The 20,851-nt window shown below is 38.2% G+C and overlaps 4 protein-coding genes across 4 annotated transcripts; 2 read left to right on the top strand and 2 right to left on the bottom strand.

The window, feature by feature from the left end:
* Positions 1-6,441: 6,441 nt before the first annotated feature.
* LOC133739892 (probable beta-1,3-galactosyltransferase 8) lies at positions 6,442-8,767 on the top strand. Its single transcript, XM_062167711.1, has 8 exons — positions 6,442-6,871; positions 6,980-7,047; positions 7,162-7,349; positions 7,464-7,721; positions 7,806-7,893; positions 7,994-8,119; positions 8,215-8,324; positions 8,396-8,767. The coding sequence occupies exons 1-8, from the start codon at positions 6,599-6,601 to the stop codon at positions 8,542-8,544; spliced, it is 1,260 nt and encodes a 419-aa protein (XP_062023695.1). The 5' UTR covers positions 6,442-6,598; the 3' UTR covers positions 8,545-8,767.
* Positions 8,768-9,556: 789 nt separating this feature from the next.
* Positions 9,557-12,397, top strand: LOC133736869 (PHD finger protein At1g33420). Its single transcript, XM_062164470.1, has 4 exons — positions 9,557-10,261; positions 10,365-10,713; positions 10,835-11,434; positions 11,517-12,397. The coding sequence occupies exons 1-4, from the start codon at positions 9,964-9,966 to the stop codon at positions 12,355-12,357; spliced, it is 2,088 nt and encodes a 695-aa protein (XP_062020454.1). The 5' UTR covers positions 9,557-9,963; the 3' UTR covers positions 12,358-12,397.
* An 83-nt stretch (positions 12,398-12,480) lies between these two features.
* LOC133736871 (vacuolar protein sorting-associated protein 9A-like) lies at positions 12,481-16,245 on the bottom strand. The gene is made up of 6 exons (XM_062164471.1): positions 15,992-16,245; positions 15,761-15,908; positions 15,434-15,604; positions 14,095-14,274; positions 13,320-13,623; positions 12,481-12,805 (listed from the first exon to the last, which is right to left on the bottom strand). The coding sequence occupies exons 1-6, from the start codon at positions 16,111-16,113 to the stop codon at positions 12,561-12,563; spliced, it is 1,170 nt and encodes a 389-aa protein (XP_062020455.1). The 5' UTR covers positions 16,114-16,245; the 3' UTR covers positions 12,481-12,560.
* A 1,374-nt stretch (positions 16,246-17,619) lies between these two features.
* Positions 17,620-20,049, bottom strand: LOC133741161 (B2 protein-like). The gene is made up of 5 exons (XM_062169109.1): positions 18,687-20,049; positions 18,383-18,483; positions 18,193-18,276; positions 17,980-18,090; positions 17,620-17,783 (listed from the first exon to the last, which is right to left on the bottom strand). The coding sequence occupies exons 1-5, from the start codon at positions 19,285-19,287 to the stop codon at positions 17,739-17,741; spliced, it is 942 nt and encodes a 313-aa protein (XP_062025093.1). The 5' UTR covers positions 19,288-20,049; the 3' UTR covers positions 17,620-17,738.
* Between the last annotated feature and the right edge of the window lie 802 nt (positions 20,050-20,851).

Raw genomic sequence — 20,851 nt, forward strand, 5'->3', positions numbered from 1 at the left:
CAAGACCATGAGAAGAGCCTGCATGGAAGAAGAGCTGTATGAATTCTAGCAATTACAGGAGAGATTCTCCAATCCCTTCCAGAGTTGATACCGTTAATGCCATCCACTAGCTCTTGGCAGTTTGATTCAATCTATATGGGGAGGTGTTGGTACTTCTGGGCAAGAGAGAGAACTAGCATGGCAGCTTTTCCTTCGCCTTCAATTGCTGAATTTGACCAGCAAAAGTGAGCCGTACCATCGATTAGAACTCCATTAACATTTTGCATTACGACACCAAGACCAACCAGGTTTGTGTTGCTATCCCAAGCCGCATCAAAATTGATTTTGATGCCACCAATGGGTGGCTTTGTCCAAGTGTTTTTTGGATTATCAGGGTTGTGGTTGATATTGTCAAGTTGTGAATAGGAATGGTGGAATAGTAGTGGTGGGGTTTGATTGTGGAGATGAATGTATGACTATTGTAGATTGACATGGTCAGAGTTGGGAGTAGAAGCAGAAGGGTTATTGCTTTGGACAGAGAAGATTTTGGAAAGGTGTGCAAACGGGGATGAGGTTGATTGGGGGGTGGTTGCAGAAGATGTGAGAAGGAAATTGATAGATTGGTAATGTTTGGGGTTTGTGAGGAAGAATTGTGATTTGGATTGGAAATAGAGAATGGGCAGGTACTAATAGGGATAGAATGGGAGGGAGTATAGCTATAAATCATACCTGTCTCATGCTGATGATCGCGTTTGTTTGCTTTCAGGAAGTCCAGGATGGCCTTTTCTACTCGAGATGCAATCAACATTGGATGGATATTGGTGGCCTGATACATAGACTGACATCTACTCTTCCACAGCTCCTAACAGATGAAGGAAATAGTGGTAAGGCAATGCTTTTGCAGCTCCTTTTGAGAACCTGCTAGTTTGAGAATTTTTTCAAACCATCTATCAATTGATGTAATTTATTGCACATTGATCTTGTATTGATCTTGTATTTTAAGGAGCTAGCAACCAAGTACATATAGCATGCAGTAGGGTAGAGTAGGATGATGTGTTCAATTGTTTCTGGAGCAAGGCTACATCTTGGACATATAGGAGAAGCAACAATCTTTTTCTGAAAAAAATTATAACACGTAGAGATTGCATTGTTGGTAGCTTGCCATAGAAAGTGTTTGATCTTAGGGAGGGTTTGGATAGACCAAATAGCAGCCCACACATTCTAGTTTACTCTGTGAGAAGAGTGGCTGATTTGTCCTGTGGGCTTAAAATTTAGAGAGGGGAAGAGATTATATATATAACCGAATTTTACAGTGTAGGAGCCATTCTTTGTTGCAGGCCAAATTAATCTGTCTTCGACCAAAGCATCGTTGAACATCTGCATCTCAATGTCTTGCATATCTCTCTCTGTAATTAGGCCACTAATTGGTTGTATATTCTAAGAATAAGTATCCCAATTGATAAGGTCAGACACTTTGGTAGGTACAGATTGAGAGATGGGCATAATAGGCTGAATCAAACCCAATTCAGAGTTCATAATCCACTTGTCTTTCCAAATGTCAATGGAACAACCATTGCCAACCATCCATCCAGATCCTTCTTCTATGAGTGCTTTGCCTTCCAGTAAGTTGCTCCATGCCCAAGAAGCTCTAGATCATTTCCCCGCTTGTAGGACATCTGAATGGGGATAATATAATCCTTTAATCATCTTTGCCCAAAATGAGTTAGGTTCGGTGTGTAGCCTCCAGATTTGCTTGGCTAGGAGTGCAGTGTTGAAATCTCCTAGGTTTCTAAAACTCATTCCTCCACTTAACTTTGGCAGCCCTAAGTATTCCCAACTCTTCCAATGAATTTTGTTTTCCTCCTTCTTCTAACCCCACCAGAATTTGGCTATGACTGCATCAATCTCTTTACATAAAGTAGTAGGGAATTTGAAGCAGTGCATTGGATAGTTGGGCACAGCTAAAGCCACTGATTTGATCAGAACCTCTCTTCTGACAGTATATAAATTCCCCATCTTCCCACCTTGTAGCTTATCCATAAGTCTGTCTTTAATGAAGGATAATGAAGCTTTCTTTGAGCGACGTCCCCACACTGTTGGGAGTCCAAGGTATTTCCCTGGATTGACAGTCAAAGGCACCTTAAGGATCTCTCTCAGACATTCAATAAGATTGTCAGGAGTGTTTGGTGTACAAAAAATACTTGACTTTTCTAGGTTGACCATTTGACCTAATGCATCACAGTAAAGATTTATGATCCTCATTAACCCCTCACAGTCTTCTTTTGTGGCCCTTAGAAAAAACAAAGAAACATCAGCAAAAAAATGTGGGTAAGGGGAGGTGTGAATCTGCTCAGGTGAATACCATGAATAATTCCTTGCTCCTCTGCTCTTTGTAGAAGGGAGGAGAAGACCTTAGTGGTGAAGAGGAAGAGGTATAGAGATATGGGGTCTCCTTGTCTCAGCCTGATGTGCTCATATTTTCCTATATTTCTATGCCTCTTAATCTTGGTTTTTATGTTTAGTTTTCCTTATTTATGATTCATTTACATCTTTTAGCGTTTTTGTAGGTTTGTTTCGTAGAAAGAAGAAAAGAAGCTAGAATGAGCTAAGTAGGATTGAAAGGCGATTGCAATACCACGTTCCAGAATCTGTCTGTGCAGAACACCCAACTTCGCCGAATTACTGGGAAATACTCAGATTGAATCAGAAAATGGACCTTATATCATTGGAAAGCTACGGATGTCTACTTTCTGTAGAATTTTACGGATCTCAATTTCGATACTTCTGGAGAAAGTTATGATTATTTGAGTGAAGATAGTTCAGACAGGAAATCTGCTCGAGAATTTACAACCATTCGTGGAGAACTCAAGTTCCGTGGCACAAGATCGTCAATCCTAATGTTTCAAGGAAGTTTATTCAGATGAGGATTCAGTGAGGAACTTATTCCTACTTCTACAAGAGATATTTCAAGGTTTTCCCATTCCAAATCAAGAAAGGAATCTATTCTCAAGTCTTACAAGAAAACATGAAGCCAAAGATGAGCAGAAATTGGAGACCACGAATGCTTGCTGGTCAAACATTAGCGGCTAATGGACAACATGTTCGCTATGACATATTAGCTCATCTCAAAAAGATTCCAGCACTCCTCAGCGCTTTTGTCCCTTCCCGTAGAAGCAGAGGAAATGAAAAGATTCTTCCCTATATAAGGGAGCACGAATTTACATGAGGAAAGAGTCTCAGGAGCACAATGTAGACGCCTACGGAGCAGAGACGACTCATCCATCTTCCCTTTCTTTTCCCTTCCATTCTTTTCTATGTTTTAATTAAATATATTTTGCCAAACCTTTTTCTAGGGTTAGGATGATGCTCTATCATGATTGTTTATGTACTTTGATGCTTTATTGATGGATTTATAGTTTCTTTATGATGAATGCTTAATCACTATTTGAATTGATGCTTTATGTTTAAGTTATTTGATTGATCACCTTAGGGCTTTGCATATAGTAATTGGAAGACAGATTTGAAGCAGAGATGCAATATAATTTGATTAGCTTCTTGTGATTAAGTGTGGTAAATTACATTATTACTTGAGAAAGACTAATGGTTTGCTTGATTCCCTTGTTTTCTAAAGCGTAATGAGTCTTGCATGTTAAATTTATACCTGAGAAGGATAAACTGCATAGTTAGGATATAAGATCGTTGCTCGAGAGGGTTCTCCATCGTGCACTTAATTAAGGAAAACTATGGTCTAGAGTACCTGAGAAGGACTTAGATACGGGAATTATCATATAGAAAAACAAAAGAATATGTTAATTGCATCAAAACATAAATAGGATTGTTAGTGGTTGATTCCGAAACCCTAGGTTTTATCATCTTTGCTTTTCAACTTATAAACTTTATTTTGTTTGTTTGTTTGTTTCACATTATTTCTTTATTCAAAAATCTAAAAACAATACTTTTTTTATCTTAATTGTTCATTGTGTTTTTGTGATTTTGTGTTTGGATTAATTGAGTTAGGGTTTAAATTAATTATCAATCCTCAGTTGGAACGACCTCGTACTTGCACACTATACTAACGACGATTCGTGCGTTTGCGAGTTTTAATTAAAATTTAACAACACAGCCCTCTTGAGGGTTTGAAATACTCGTTCGTACGTCTTTCCATTAATTGTCACTGCAAAGGTGACTGATCTGACCCAACTTCTTATAAACCCCATTTTCAATAATATTGCTTCAAGAAAGTCTCACTCATCCCTATCATAAGCTTTGCTCATGTCAAGCTTAAGGGCTAGTTCGTGAAGTTCTCCGTTCCTTCTCAACTTTAAGTAGTGATAGGCTTCATGGGCAACTAGATTCTATCTCCTCTATTACTTTCGTCATATTTATAGAGGCAATTTTGTTGCCAATGACCTTGCCCATCTTGGACATAAGTTTAATAGCGCATTTTTGTGATTTAATTGTCAGCCAGTATTATTTCATTTGGATAAGCTGGGCGGGAGTTATACTCAGGATTTTTCGGTATAATTTTTTGTTTTGTTGAGCTAAAAGACTAGGTTCCCATTGCCCCATTGGCATGTTTATCTTTTCTCACATTTGTTGTATGTGCCACCCACCAATTGACCATTTGAATTCGAATAATATACGTGATTGAGTGCAAGAAGGTAAAACAGCGACCCAGTAATTTTCTTGCTATAATGGGGAATGGCGTAGTATCTACAACTTGAACTGAATGATCAAGCTATTTACACTCTTTAAGTATGTTGTATCCACCTAATGGTCAAGTTTGATAAAATATGTAGTGCGTGATGATTCATGTGGATCATGATCGATCGAACAGTGTACGTGACATCATTGCTTCCTGACCACAATGATAAAATCAATTCAAATTAAATGGCAATTAAGAGTTAGTTCTAACTTGTACGAGAGCATGTGTAGAGAGCTAACCTAGCTAGCTCTCATCTGTTCTGAATATATAATTAGGCGTCTATTCGATCTCTAATTATAACAGCATCTCAGGAAAATAAGGTCCATGCCCCAATCCAACCTATTATGTACGTATAGATTGGAAATTATTTATGATATAATTAAATAATTATATTGAAGATCTCCAACTTTATATATGTAAAGGTATAGCTATAGAGATCAACTTCTCTACACAGACGCAAATGTCGGGCATTAGGAAACCCTAATGGACTAAACAAATGGATCGGAGGAGGAAGTATACTTTTTTCTTCTTTTCTTTTTCTATTTTCTCATTGGGATTTTCTGTTACAGACAATTTGTTGAGTCACGAAATTCACATGATTGAACTGCCAACCCTCCCTCCCTGTTATATATATTATATGATACCAATCATGCATCAACATATTACAAATTAAAACAGGGCTGAATACATATTATACAGATCAAGAAAGATTTAGACTGTTCCATGTAGAGTAATTCAATCAGTATGTGATTTGTTTGATCATCCTAGCTAGCTAATTCCACAATTCAAGAATCTCCACGTCCAATTAAGTACATCATATTACTTTTTATTGAGGTAATCTCTTTGTTTCTATTCTGATTAAGGTATAAATTTAACTTGTTTTGTTCACATTAAATAATCATTCTAACTTTAGCTAGCTATAGATGGGTTCTAGCCAGCTGAATTGATGACTTTTCCTGTCCTATTATGTTGAAATTCTGCAAATACACCTAAGTACGTGTTATTTTCCTTAACTATGGTCCTTCAACAAAATAAAAGTTCTTTGCTCTATGAGAACGAGAATTCTGTCCTTTTTATGTGTTTGTGTGTGTATGCATGCGTCTATATTCATGAATCTAATAAAAATGTAGCATTGCATGTGACTTACTCTCTTCCATCGATCAAGTTCAACTGGATCTGAAACAACATATTGATAATGTACTTGCATGCTTGACATTTGATTCCATACACATAAATTATAGACAAAACAGTGACTGATACATAATTGGGTGGGATGAGGAAGATTTCCCTTGAAATCAACCTCTCCTCGATCATCATTTCAGATTCTTCTTGTTCAAGTTGGAAAAATCGTACCAAGAAGAGCAGAAGGCTATCTAGAGATGCCAATTGGGGTAAAAGTTTCCCTCCAAAATGTATAATGTAATAACTAGCTGGTCTAACCTCTCTCTCGACCTCCCATTTTTTATCACATGATATGTAGCACGCACTAATAGTAATGGCTACGCGGAGGCTTGGAAAAGCTTATACAAATTCATCAGCTGAATTATACAAAAACGATTGAACATATGGATACTAGCATTCTAGTCTAATTAACATCTAGCTAGCTCTAGCTAGGGATTCCGTAGTCCTACGTACATAGATCGAGCCAGAGTTAGTAATTACGTACTATATAAGAATTTTGGTGGCCGATGACATCAATTAAGCACCATTCGTCTGATCTGATTCAGATAACTAAATAGCCACATTATTAATACCTATCCATACTTCATCTTACTTTAATTAATTTCATCTCTCATGCATATGATCAGCAAGGACTCTAATCATCGCGGGCGGGCAGCAGGGATTGCGGTAACTTAATAGTTTGAAAAGGATTCGTGGGACAAGCTCATCATCATCCGACCAATATCCATCAAAATGAGGGGGAAACAGGTTTCAGGAAAGGCGATGCTGATTCTATGTATTGCAAGTTTTTTTGCAGGATCACTGTTCAGTACTACAAGCCGCACATGGAGTAGTACTAGTACTAGTCTAGATAGTGATGATGATCAACCTAATGGCGGCCGTGAAGCTCATCCATTTCCCATCGTTTCCAAGTACCACATCCACAACCACCTAGACGAAACAGCCAATTCCAAAGGGGCAGCAGCACTAGTCACACAAACTAATTGCAATGATGATCACAAGCGAGTACGTACTAATGCTATTAGTTTTCAGTTTATCACCAGCACGTAACTAGCTATGTTTGTGACTAAAGAAGTATTAGTTTGTAACATTTCTTAATCTCTGAATAAGCAGAAACTGGTTGAAGGAAAATCTGGTGATGATATTATGGGGGAGGTGGCAAAGACTCATCAAGCTATCAAGTAAAAAATTACCACATCAACTGTCATTTGGATTTTTACTTAATACCATAATTTTTGTCTGTGTGACTAATATATATTGAAACTAAAACTGGATGGACGTACCTACGTACACAGATCACTGGATAGGACAATTTCAACACTGGAGATGGAATTGGCGGCAGCTCGAGCATCAAACCAGAGAATGAGTTCATCATCTAAATTTAATCCTAAAAGACAGAAGGCTTTTGTTGTCATCGGAATCAATACCGCCTTTAGCAGCAAGAAACGGCGAAAATCAGTTCGAGAAACCTGGATGCCTACAGGTCGGTCCTTGATGAAATGGTGAATTACTAAATCCAGTGCTAGCTGTTGGCTAGCTAGGTTAATTAATATTTTAGCCAAATTAAATTGAAATTGCGTGCGCTCATGCATGGCAGGAGGTGAGCTGAATAAGTTGGAGAAGGAGAAAGGGATCGTAATACGGTTTGTGATAGGACGGAGCGCGACTCCTGGAGGGTTACTTGACAGAGCGATTGAGGCAGAAGAGGCGGAGCACAACGACTTTCTTAGGCTCAACCATGTGGAGGGCTACCACGAGCTCTCCACCAAGACCCGCCTCTATTTCACCACCGCCATCTCCATTTGGGATGCCGAGTTTTATGTCAAGGTCGACGATGATGTGCATCTCAATCTCGGTAATGTACCAAGTACCAACCATATATTATTAAGGATAATTACGAGTAATTGTCATTACTTACTTTGACGCCTGCTGTATGCAGGTATGCTAGCGACTACACTTGCAAGGCACCGGTCCAAACCCAGAATTTACATTGGTTGCATGAAGTCAGGCCCAGTTCTATATCAAAAGTGCGTGAGATCTCGATCAATCACTAGACTAGTTCTACCCTAATTAGATCTACTTGTTCACTATACGTACTCTTATGTTCATGGGATGTGATGTGAACAGAGGGGTGAAATATCACGAGCCGGAGTACTGGAAATTCGGGGAAGAAGGGAACAAGTATTTCAGGCATGCCACCGGCCAAATCTATGCCATCTCTAAGGACCTCGCTGCCTACATTTCCACCAATTTGTGAGACCTACCAACTTACCCTTGCTTAAATCATTATTAATTTTGATTAATTCTGTTAGACTGACAAGTAGGGTTTGGGTTTTGGGCTGGGACAGGCCCATATTGCATAGGTATGCGAATGAGGATGTGTCGCTGGGCTCATGGTTTATTGGACTTGAAGTTGAGCACATCGATGAACGTTCTATGTGTTGTGCCACCTCTCCAGGTATGTACAAGATTTTGAACTTGTGCTATTTTCGGGATTCATATTCCGACCGAATTGGTGTATTGATTTAGATTGTGAACGGATGGCACAAGCGGGGAATGTTTGTGTGGCGTCATTTGACTGGAAGTGTAGCGGGATATGCAACTCGGTTGAGAGGATGAAAGACGTGCATAACTCATGTGGCGAAGGAACTGGAGCTGTTTGGAACCTTGACCTCTAATTCATTCGCATTATGATCCACGGATGACTTGATGAATTTTTCCAAAGATTTTGCACCTGTTCCTCTTTTGTTTTGTTGACGTTTATCTAAATTTTTGCTATTGTTCAATAAATCTGAGGATTATGCAAACATAAAATGTATACATAGAATTTGAATTTTTACAAAGGCAGACAACGGCTTCAGCACAGGAATAGACCACCATAACAGGGATATGATGTCTAATGTCTCTATCTCTGGCTAATGAATTGTCTATTATTTATTTCATCGAGGACAGTTTGGACAAAAGCCAAAGCAGCGTACACGCTAATGCTACTTTTTTTGTTTTTGCTGGACTGCTGGCACATGCTGACAAATGTGACCTTATTTTTAATTTCTTTAAATTTCTATTGAGATTTGAGCGGGAAGGTAAGAGTCTCTCCCGCCTACTTTTTTTTTTTTTCCTTCTTCTTTTTCTTCTCTTTCAAAACTCGTTTATGAATAAAAATCTTTTCCTATATAGAATATTCATACACCCATACCAAGGTATCAACATTCTTTTTCTTCTCCCTATCTAGGAAATAAAATTTTATAAAAATTAAATAAAGTCTACATAGTAAATATAGGGATATGATAAAACCACAGTGTAATTTTGAATTTTCGTTATTTTCTTCTGGAAAAGAGAAAAGAAAATTGGCTGAAAAGGAAAAAAAAAAAAAAAAATCTATATTCGTATTCATGAATAATTGAAGGTGAATGCCCTAGAAAGTGGAAACTCCCCCTAAATATAATACTAGCTTTTGTAATCAAAATATAAAAAGTAGAATTCCATTTATACCATAAAACCGTGGGACCAGACACAGACATTTATGGGGACAAGAAGGTCCAAAAGGGTTGTGCAATATTATTAGTCCCCATCTGCACCGAGGACTCTGACGGACTTTGGTTTTCCCACTTTAAATAAATACAAAAATAAAATCTAAAAAGTGAGGAAATCGATGAGAAATTATTAATTAAAAAAAAGAGGGAAAATTAGGAAAAGAAAGAGAAATATCAGGAACCGCCTTACGAAACTTAAGCATATTAGGAGTTTAGGTTAGGATTCCATATAAATAAAAGTAATAGGAATCCAAAACGCAGCAGCTCAGATCAAAACAAACGATATACACAGAGGTTTATCTAAAGCCCTCTTCTCTTCTCTTCTCTTGTCTTGTCTTCTGTTTCTTATCTAAAGAGTCCTAATCCCTTCTGGGTTTTTAAAAAGAGACCAGTGAGTGAGTCCCCTCACTCTTTTTTCTGTACAGATCTAATTTAATTTATCCTTGCCTGTCCTGTCCTGTATTTCTTGGGTGAATCTGTCAAAATTTTGAAATTCAAAACACCAAACATATATTGAGACAAAAATTGACACGAATACCAACAAGCTAGGCTCTCAGATCTACCATGGTTGTGAACGAGAGGGCTGCCAAGAGAGCCAGGAGGAAGGTCGCCGCCGATCTGCCCGACCTCTTCACCTTCCCTCCTCCTCCGGAGTCTCCGGAAGCCTTCCGTGACAACGTGCGCGGCTTCCTCGGCCGCCACGCGCGCGTCACGCTCCCGTCTTCCTCGCTCTTCCCCTCCCTGCTGACCTGGCAGATCGCCCTCCGGGTCGACCCCGCCGTCGTCCTTCCCTTGGATATCGTCGAGGAGGACGTCACGCGCTCCAGGCGATCCGTCTACTGCGACCAGTGCCGAGTCGTTGGTGAGTCCAGTCATCCCCCCGTCTCCATCTTCTTCTTTTTTCTTTTTTTTCATTTTTAGTTTTGTTATTTATTTATTTAGAGGAGTTTGGATAATGTTGTTAGGTTGGAGTGGGCATCCAGTGTGCCGAAAGCGATATCACTTCATTATAAGAAGCAACGCTGAGAGTTGTGATAGTGAGACCCCGTTCCAGTTCCAGTTCCAGCAGCAGCCACAACAAGAGAAGTGGTGCAACTCTATTAGTGCCACCGCGGCGGAGGACACTGCCGATGATGTCGAAGAGTGGGCCTATAACCAATTACATGACAACACTCATCTTCTTCATGCTGTCGTTCACTCCAATGGCTTCGCCCACCTTCTTACCCTCAATGGGCGACAAGGAGGTTCCACAACACTCTCCGGCCGTCACATTCTCGACTTGTGGGATAGGCTCTGTCAAGCCCTCTCCGTCAGGTCAAAATCCTTTAAAACATCTCTTATATTATTTGTCAATTGAAATGGACATATTTTAACAAACCTGAAATGGCATACTGAATTCTTGCTTTCCTTCACAACTTGAACTTGAACTAAACAGGAAGGTGAGTGTGATGGATGTATCCAAAAAGTATGGGATGGAGTACCGATTGCTGCATGCAGTCACCCATGGTCGTTCTTGGTATGGAAATTGGGGTTATGAGTTTCGTTCTGGGAGCTATGCTCTCACTCAAGACTCATACCACAAGGCAGTGGAAACCATCTCCACCTTGCCCCTACACCCTTTTCAATTCCAACCTAGGAGACCCAGGACTCGCCTGCAATCTGTTATTGCCTTTTACCAATCTTTCTCCGATGCCCAACTCCAAACAACCAAAGATCTTTTTACATTTATGTTAAGTCTAATTCCTAAATCACATGCGCCTACTGCATCTAAGAAACCCAAGCATGACACTTCCACTGTTTTATGCGTGTGGACGGCCAATGATGTCCAGCATGTGCAACAGGCTATGATCAAGCTGCTTTCAGCAGTTCGTGAGCCCAATTGGGTGTCAAGACGTGCTCTCAGGGGTGCATTATACAAGACTTTCTCCCCAGAGCTTCTTGATTACTCCCTTAAACACTTGGGAGGGCAGTTGGTAGCCAATAACATGGTAATTGAGACTCGATGCAATCCCGATTCTACCGATGTTGAATACAGGTAAACTGTTGCCGTTTGTTTGGTTTCAGTCCCTTTTATTGCAGACATTTAATACAAGCGCTAACATTAACTATGGTAACAGACTTGAGCCATTGACTGTTGGAAGATCCGAGTGGAAGCCAAATTTTCCATCCGAACAGCAAATCCTTGGTGACCTCAAATTTTTGTATGATTCCATTCTCCACCCTGACACCATGTTAAGCTATGCACCTAAAGCAGTGAGGGAGAATGTTGTTGACGCAGCAACTAAGCTTCTTGATTGCAAGCAATTCATCAAGGACTTCAAGCCTGATAAAGTGTTAGCAGCAGACCCGTCTGGTATTCACCTTTGGTGTCATGTGCAGCTTTCAGACCACCCAAAAGATGATTTTGTTCTGCCTCCAGAACTAATTGTATTGCCCCTAAATGCAACTCTTGCTGACCTTAAAAGCGAAGCTACCAAAGCCTTTCAGGAAGTATATGCCATGTTTAAAAGGTTTGAAGTGGAGGAGTTGTTTGGATGTGGCTCTATAAACGATTCAATTACAGCAAAACTGCTGGTTGGAACGAGTGGCTCGGTTGATATGAAAGGGAAATGCCCTGCAAAACATGGTCTTAACCGTTTCCGGATGGAGAGAGGAATTGAAAGCTGGATTGTTGATTGCATATGCGGGACGAAGGATGATGATGGGGAGAGAATGTTGGCTTGTGATACATGTGGTGTTTGGCAGCACACGAGGTGTGCTGGCATTCATTGCTCCGATGAGATCCCTGCAAAGTTTGTTTGCCTGAGATGTATGAGCTCATACCGGGAAAAAAACCAGAGCACCTGTGATTCTGCCAAGGAAGCTAATTGTGTTCCTTTGACCAACACAACTTGCAGATCCAAGGCTGCTGGTCCGGGCGTAGCATCTAACTTAAATATGACTTCTAGTGTACGTTGACTGTAGAACTTTTGTAAAGTAGCCTTTGTTGGTTTTTAGATGGGGCGAAGATTTTTCTCGTTTTAGGATTTCTTTGAAGACATTCTCCCGTCGCCAAGAAGTTGCGTGTACATAGCAGTTAAATGGAAAGAAAAACAAAAATATTTATTGTAATCCAATGAAATTTGTGTCATGATTTGGTAATTGATCTAGCAAAATTACATCTACCTCTTCTCTCCATCTCTTTGACCTGAATTCATACCTGTTTCCGCCGATTGTGTCGATGAGACGTTTCTATCTTCTAAATTAGTGACATGGTTTTCTATCCTAGATAATGAAAGCTGCCTAAAAGCGGTGCACAAGCTAGTATACTTGGTAACAACTTCCTTGTACACACTCAGCAACCTCTCCACATCTCCAACTGTCAAATCCCCAGCATCTTTGTCCATATAGGGGTAATTTGACCCACCTGTAGCAATCGATCATTAGCCATTTTAGATCCACTCGATACTACCAGGTGACTGGAAGGGTAAACCAGCATTGATAAAACAAAAGAGAAACTTTCTTACAATGGTGGATGCATCCATGCATACATGATGCATTCAAAAATGTTACAACTATATTCCTTACAGGGTAAAATTATCCTAGCATTTAAAATATATGAAACAAAGAGTGAAACACAAGCAAGTAAAGTCCAATTCTATCTATCTCATCCAAAAGAAAAAGGTCCAATTCTATCTGTCTCTAGAGGGGGCAACTTAATGTTATAAGTGATACCAAGCCATAGGTTCAAATTGCAATAAATTGGTTGTTTCTACTGAACCAAGTAAATATAGTTTGAAAAAAAAAAAAAAAAAAACGCATACTAGTTGAGCCTGTGATTGGATGTTGGTTACCTATCCTAGACCAATTAAAGTTATAAGGGAGGCAGGTGTGAGGGCTAACATATAGGAAACTGAAAATTGTTATAGTTTGAAACTTACCCCTTGTTTCTTTATCATGCGATCTCAATGAAGGGCCGGGATCTTCATGATCTTGTGAGGTTGTCATTTCTTCCAGAGTGTGTGTGGCCTCCTTTTGTGTCTCTTTATTGGTCAGTCTCGCTGCTTGCATATTCTCTTCAAATTCGATTTCATCAATCGAAAGAGATTTAGCATTTAACTCAGAGATAAATGTTTTAGCTGAGACAAGATTGGTGAGGTAATAGGCCGCTTCTGACACAAGTTTTGCCTGCCTTCGATATAACTGGATAAATTTGAGGTTGGAATGTAATTGTGGAGGATTGGCCTGTAAAATAGTGCAAAGGTAAAAGACTTAGTATCTTCTGATGTAGTACAATGGATATCAACTTTGGACAACATCTACATAGTAATTAGACAACTCAAAACTGCAAGCACAAACTGCATGTGTAAAGTAGCTATTAATCTGTTGATAAGCAATCCCTTATGCATCAGGCATAAAAATCAATTCTCATGTAATTAAGAAACAAGAATAACACACAGAAAGTATAGACATGCCATCAACCCTCAATCAGAAAGAAAACATTATACAGTGGTTCAATAAATTTGTCTGAGGTTAGAAAAACAAAGAAGACAATCAATATTAAGAACATGATATCATAGAGGCACCCCATGAGCACTAAAAATGAGGTAATGAAAAAAGACAGAAGTTCATTTGCCACTGACATGTGAACAAATATATGAACCAAAGTTAACACTGCACATGATCAATAATGGCTTATTACCAAGGAGAGCTTGCCTTGATCGTAACATATATAAGGACAGGAAGGAAGTCATCAGCTCCAGCTAGTACATGTTTTTCTGACATTGATGCATTGAGCAACAGATTGTTAATGACCTTGCAACAATTCATGATACAGAGAAGCTTCTCACGAGGGGCTTTGAAAGCATTGATTTTCTGCAACTCTTTTTCTGCAAGCTGGGTTGAAAAAAAGAAAAATTATGGCTACTCCTTGACATTGACAAGGAAGAAACAAAATTATTTCCAGAAACGGTGACTAATACAAAGGATATATAAGAGAAAAGCTGAAAATACAGTTACTAATAACCTCTTAGGATCTACTTCTCGGGATGGGCACGTGAACTTATAAAATCAGTATTTTCAACAAAGATGCAAAATTCAAGATCCTATGCAATTATTAGGAATTTTTCGGATTATTTATTATCTCAAACTAAAGAATACATAAGCTTCAGTGTGTCAACTGTAACTATTAATGCTGTGAAATTATAACATATATCCCCTTTTAGCTTTCTGGATGTATTTATAGTGAAGAACAACTTTATCTACTGTTGAAATCGATTATGACTGTAACCTTCCATTACTTTGTTTGGCTCTCATATCTCTGTGTGTGTGTGTGTGTGTTCAGAGAGAAATTCTCCTTCCCTTCCAAAGTAAATAGGGGAAAAAACAGAGAGAAATGCCCTATCTTACCTACATTTGTGTTGAAAATTTTGCATTCCATATTATGCACATTATTCATATATCAGTCGCGTATCAGACAGGACAACAAGGATGCTAATTTAGTGTATAACTAATACAGAGAGTTAGAGCTCCACTTCTAGAAAATAAGTTGTTACGAATTCAGTTGACTACTAACATATCTAATAACTATTCTTAATGAGTATACCCACTCTTGAACTGAGGTGTCTATATAGCATAAATCTAATTGAAAAAAATATGTATACGAGTATATTAAAACGTAGTGAGAAATAATCTACTCAATATTCCAGGTAAATATTAATTAGAAGCATTACAATATACAGAAACCCAAATGCGGGCATAAATGACGTCAATTATGGTCAATCTACTTGTTCAAGAGGAATAAAGAGGGAAAAAAAAAAAAAGAGACAATTTGGCTGGAAATCATAGGCCTGAAATATAATAACTCTAGTACTCTACTACAATGAACAGTATTACAGTAAGAATAACCATGAGACTAACAGCACTAAATCTAATAATGCAATGATCTACAAGGCATGTGATTAGTATAATTACACAGAACTAAGTAAAACTCAAAACTAATGTGGTGGCAATACAAGTTAAGGAGGAAACATGAGTGGAGATGCAGCATGCTTACCAGCCATGAAGCTTCATTGCGTAGAACTAGCGGAATATCGAGATGCTCAGGCTTCAAGAAAGTCTGCAACAACTGTATTTTCTGTGAGACTTCAAGGTCAATCTTTGCATCCTCAGGAGATGAAGAAAAGGTCCGGGAGAACAATTTCGTCATGACATACTTCTCCAAACCCTGCAGAGATTTTAGAAAACAATTCAATGAGTAAGTTTGAGGGTAAAGGAAACACAATAAACTGAGAGCAGTGGATTTCCGAGAGTAGAGATAATGGTAAAATTCTTATGAAACCAATCAGAAACTAAATGGATTGAGAATTTGAGGATAAAGTACCTCCATTGCACTTTCAACTTCTTGATCAGTGGCACCTGCCCACAAGGGATGATCCCTAATTGAATCTTCCATTGTCGCGAAGAACTCTTGAACTCTTTTGCCATCATTTTCAGGGTTGGCAGGGTAAAACGAAAACGATACAATAAAGCTGCCCCGAGAAACAAGCCAAGTTAAAATCAAGAATTAACAAGTAAAAGTGTCTATGAGTTGTTAGGGTTTAGAGAGAAGCACCTTTTTATGGACCGGACGAGATCGAGGGAAGCAGGGTTTCGCATTCGGTCGAGAAAGTCATAGAAGATGGCCGAAGACGGCGAGGAATAGGAAGAGGAGGAGGAGGAGGAGGATCCCTCCATTCTCCGTCAGCTCCTGGATTGATGTGAGACCAATTTGGAGGACGACGGCCACCACCACCGTCACCGTCACCAATTTGAGATTGAAGCAGAAGCAGCAGCAGCATAGTATTATTAGTCACCAACAACAAGAGACGCAAAGAATAAGAGAAGAATGAAGACTGTTAGGTTGGGCACGTGGTATATAGTTACTTGCTGTTAACTCTTATATACGACCATCATACCGACAAAATACGTATATTTCCAAAATAAGATAATAATCCATTTTTCAACCAAAATACCTTTTACATTGTAACATCTTAAGCTTAAGGTTATGATAACCACTGCAAGTGGCCTAGTGGTTCTTGCCTAGTTGGGTGTGCTCCCCAACTTAGGTTCGAACCCCGAAGCTGTCAAAGTGGTTAGGCACTGTGCTGCAATGCACAGTTGAAGCATTTCACATGCGCTGAAAAAGAAACATCTTGGGCTTAGGAAGCCTTTGGGTATGCTAGTTCGGCTTCCAAACTTGCTCTTATGGATTATGGATTCATTTTTTGTGAATCTGCTGCGTTACTCCGTATATTTCTTCAATAGTTTTTTTGTTGCATTTATTGCCATGGTAATCTCACATAATCTGTATTCATAGTTAAAATGGAAAAAGTTTGTTGTTTTATTAGCCATGACATACCAGGGACGTTTTTTTTTTTTTTTTTCAATAGATGCTTAAGTAGTGGTCCATGGTTTTTCAATAAAGTCATGGTTCTAGTTTGATTGTATGATGGTGTTTCTGATTTGGTAAAGGTTCCACTCACCCCGTCTAATTGCATAAACTTCATCCATCTTTTTGGTCGAATAAGGTTGGAAAAGCTATTGGTGCTACACTAGAGAAGTTCCTTTCGATTGATAAGTATAATGTAGGGGTGACGCCGGAGGCTCTAAGAGTTTGTGTTGGAGGATTTAGGGGTGAATATACGAAAGTTCAAGTTTGATTTGCTTCTTTTTCAAGTCGAGCTCAATAAGAACTCAAGTTTACATTCAAGCGATGCATGTACATCAATCCCTAATGAACAATTCTATGGAATTTATCTCGCATTTTTTTTTTCATATACATTTTTTTTTAATGTGTGCGTTTTGTTTATTTCATGGGACAATCTATTCACTTAAAATCTTAAAAAGAAATACCTATTGATGCTAACCATAAATAATCAAGTTTAATGAGCTTTCAGCGTGAATTAAGATCAACTACTTCAAATTTAAAAATCTTTCCGATTGTATTAAATATTCTTTGATTAATGGAAGCCTACGCATGACCTTTCAAACATATTTATGCATGACTGTATGTCCCATTGCTAATTGCTAATGTTGCTTAGTTTAGCTTTTAATCTTCACTTCTGATCATCATATTTAATTATTACGATACGATTTTTGTGAAAGTAAGTAAGTAACCATTGCATGCTTCTGCGGCTCTGCTCTGCCATCCTTTTCACGTTCATGTTACCACTATATTATATATAGTATTATACAAACATATATAAATGTAATATATATAATTTTTGTTTTTGGGGGATGATTTTTCTACTCCCATTATACAACTTAATGGACATGGCGTGTGGCTGTAATTGGTTTCTGAAGCTGCACGCCCCTTACATTTAGAGCCGGTGATCTTCTTTGAATAAGTCCAACAATGCAAGCACCTGCGATCAATGGATGATGTTCCAGTTACTTCCAGAGTTCTAAAAGCAATAAGTTGAGACTTTTTTTTTTGGTCAAGCAATAAGTTGAGACTTGAGACCAAAGGCCCGAAACATAATTAAGTTCGACTAACTAGATTTTTTATCAACGTTATCAATGAGGATTGATTGAAATGAAGAATTAGTAGCTAGTAGGTACCTCAGGCACAGAGAGTTGTAATCGAAACTTTGGGCCATCATAGTGGTAGAGTATTGGCCTAAAAGCATCCTCTTCTAGTGGTTTGCACCTTTCCTTGGCTCGAATGCTAACCTGAAATGAATGATGAATTATACATAATATGATCTATGTTTCAAAAACCAATCGACAAACTCTATTAAGCTCGAGGATCGATGTATATGTATATGTACTAACTTGTGCTGGAAATCTTGATTCTCCTTTGGATTTCTTGTCTTCCCACGCTGTTGGATCGATGTTTGATCCTCCAAAACTCACAGCCTTTCAAAAAGTTAGAAATGAACAAGTCAATCTACCTAGTAGGAAGCTCAAACATCCCAGGCAGTATATTGACATATATAGTTAAGTAGTGAGCAAATTAATGAACCTGAAAAACTCCATGGAGCTGGTGGGCTGTGTAGTTGTAAAGAAAAAGGGGTAAGCCTGGGGTAATTGCCCTTACAGAGTCCTTGTACTTTTGAGGGAGTCCTGAGATTTTGTTAACAAAATCTGTAACATTTTAATTGCATTCCTTGTTGATCCGAATTGTTCGAAGAAACAAGAAGAAAGAAAGAAAAAAACCTGTAAAATATGATCCTTGAAATGAACCGTGACAAAAAGAAAACCAATATATATAAGTTAAAGAACAAGAACAACAATATCAATCGGAAATTAAGTATGGAATTACGTACCGAAGAGTTGACGGTGGAGATCCTCTTGCATGGTTTCGTTGTTGCATACAAAAATGTAACCTCCCAAGACTTCATTTCTAGGCAGCATTTCAGCCTGAGGCAGCGTCTTATGCCACACCTGCTGCTGCTTATTGTAATAACAATAATCATTGTCATGACTACTGCTCATCATCTCACTACTCTCACTATCACTCTGCTGCTGTTGTTGCTGCACATAGTAATGAAGGGACTTATTGTTATGCTGCACAGCCTGCACGCCGCCTAATTTCATTTCTAACAATTTCAATGCCGCAAAACTCATATTATTGTTGTTCTTCAAATTGGAACTACTACTCTTTCCATAACGATAATAATAATCCTTCTTATTATGATCTTCATCATCTGAGTATTCTGCGGCAGTAGTAGTCATTTGCATCAATTGATTGTCAATCAGTGCTACTCTTGTTGCTGCTGTCCGTGTTTGATACTTATCATGATCAGCTTCTCGGCAGGCCATGACCACCGGATCATCATGATATTGTAGTACATCATCCTTACGAGTAGTAACTGACAACTGCCACACAGAGCTACTACTCATCTTACTGTAATTACTCATTGACATTATGATATGCACACATGTAAGTGGTGTACTACTAACTAAGAGCAAGAAAGAAAGAAGAGGCAAGTGATATATAATGGACTAGACAGGCAGCAGCAGGTATTTATATGCAATGTTAATCTAGTTAATTTTAATTTAAACACTAACTAATGCCACACTACTTGTTATTAATTATATAAAGTTTTATAAACACGATGGACTTTCGGCACTCCTGGGGCCCTTAATGTTTTAGCTTTCTTAAAGCTAGATATTCTCTTATTTGGCTCCAATTTGAATTCAAAAGAGTCCGCCATTATAAAGTACGTAAAAGGCTAAAAGAAGTTTATCGATCAATGATCGTCATGCTCATGATAGTTTTGATTTTGAAATCTAGCTATAGCTAAGCTAAGCTAGCCAGCTTCTCCCTCCCTCCCGTTTTTGTGAGGTGTGATTGCTGAGAGATTTGAAATGAACAAATATTATGAATAACTTGGGGTAAAGGGTGAGCCAAGAGACAAAGCAAGTTTCTTGAAGTGTTCTTCCCAATGTGAACTAAAAACTTTTATTCTAAAAGAAACATCACATCGGATGCAACAACAACCAGCTGCTAGCTGCCTTGGTTTGTTCTTAATTTAATTCGAAGAGTAAAATTTGGACCAATCCAAATTGTAACCTTCTGTATGTTATAATGTTTGTTTGTTGTATTCTACTAGCTTTTCATTATCACCAAAAGTAAGGCCTCGACCTTATATATATCTATTAACTTGTATGAGTACTGCTGGAACTTCTTTGTGACAAAGAGAGAGATATATATGAGAAGTTAACTACATTAAGGAAAAAAGAAACTCCCTACGTCGTTGAAACACAATTAATTATAAGTTTATAACTTATGAGTACTAGAGTACAAATACAAGATACTTATGCAAGTCAAAATATAGGTAATATCATTCCAGCAGTAAATTTTAGGAATTTTCTTTCTTGAGCAACTTGAAATATCTTGCACCCTGCTTTACTTTATTAAATTAGCCTTCATCTAACATTTATTTTGCCTATGTGGTATATATACTACGCTTCGAAAGCTTATATATATACAGTTAAAGTAAGAAATAGATCCACTAACCCGTTTCAGCTAAGAAACAATATACACGTACAACTAGAATTTAATTAGATAATTATAGTAGCTAGCTAGTCGTTATCCATATATGACTTCTGTATAATTGGTCCTATTGCTTACACTTCTGTTTTTGACAGAAACAGAGTAAAAGAAAATGGAATCAAGCCATTACGCAGCCGAAAATGGTAGAAACACTTAATTAATTAAATACCCTACTTAATTAAGAAGCCAATATATTTTTGCTTTCTATAGTTCTATTTAGTACTCCTTTGTGAGCTGAGTAGTTTTAGTTTTACTTATTAAATATAATGTTGGGCGCACTTGAAAAACTAATGTTTTTAAGTGCTACAACTACACGCAAATATTAAATTTTAGAATGTAAAATGCCAAATTAATTTGGAGTGATGAGAAAATAGATTATAAGTGCTACAACAACATGAATAAGCATGCTGTATTGGTGAAATAGATTGTGAC

The sequence above is a fragment of the Rosa rugosa genome, chromosome 3, assembly GCF_958449725.1.
Source record: "Rosa rugosa chromosome 3, drRosRugo1.1, whole genome shotgun sequence".
In the NCBI taxonomy this organism is placed as follows: Eukaryota; Viridiplantae; Streptophyta; class Magnoliopsida; order Rosales; family Rosaceae; genus Rosa; species Rosa rugosa.

Excerpts from the sequence above, each read along its gene's own strand:
- LOC133739892 (XM_062167711.1), top strand. The coding sequence starts at position 6,599 with ATGAGGGGGAAACAGGTTTCAGGAAAGGCGATGCTGATTCTATGTATT. Across the intron at positions 6,872-6,979 it reads GCAATGATGATCACAAGCGA|AAACTGGTTGAAGGAAAATC; the intron begins GTACGTACTAAT and ends CTGAATAAGCAG. Across the intron at positions 8,325-8,395 it reads GTGTTGTGCCACCTCTCCAG|ATTGTGAACGGATGGCACAA; the intron begins GTATGTACAAGA and ends GTATTGATTTAG.
- LOC133736869 (XM_062164470.1), top strand. The coding sequence starts at position 9,964 with ATGGTTGTGAACGAGAGGGCTGCCAAGAGAGCCAGGAGGAAGGTCGCC. Across the intron at positions 10,714-10,834 it reads TGTCAAGCCCTCTCCGTCAG|GAAGGTGAGTGTGATGGATG; the intron begins GTCAAAATCCTT and ends TGAACTAAACAG. Across the intron at positions 11,435-11,516 it reads TCTACCGATGTTGAATACAG|ACTTGAGCCATTGACTGTTG; the intron begins GTAAACTGTTGC and ends CTATGGTAACAG.
- LOC133736871 (XM_062164471.1), bottom strand. The coding sequence starts at position 16,113 with ATGGAGGGATCCTCCTCCTCCTCCTCCTCTTCCTATTCCTCGCCGTCT. Across the intron at positions 13,624-14,094 it reads TTATATATGTTACGATCAAG|GCCAATCCTCCACAATTACA; the intron begins GCAAGCTCTCCT and ends ACTATTTTACAG. Across the intron at positions 12,806-13,319 it reads GCATGATAAAGAAACAAGGG|GTGGGTCAAATTACCCCTAT; the intron begins GTAAGTTTCAAA and ends CGATTGCTACAG.
- LOC133741161 (XM_062169109.1), bottom strand. The coding sequence starts at position 19,287 with ATGTCAATGAGTAATTACAGTAAGATGAGTAGTAGCTCTGTGTGGCAG. Across the intron at positions 18,484-18,686 it reads TCTCCACCGTCAACTCTTCG|GACTCCCTCAAAAGTACAAG; the intron begins GTACGTAATTCC and ends ACAAAATCTCAG. Across the intron at positions 17,784-17,979 it reads TACAACTCTCTGTGCCTGAG|GTGCTTGCATTGTTGGACTT; the intron begins GTACCTACTAGC and ends CATTGATCGCAG.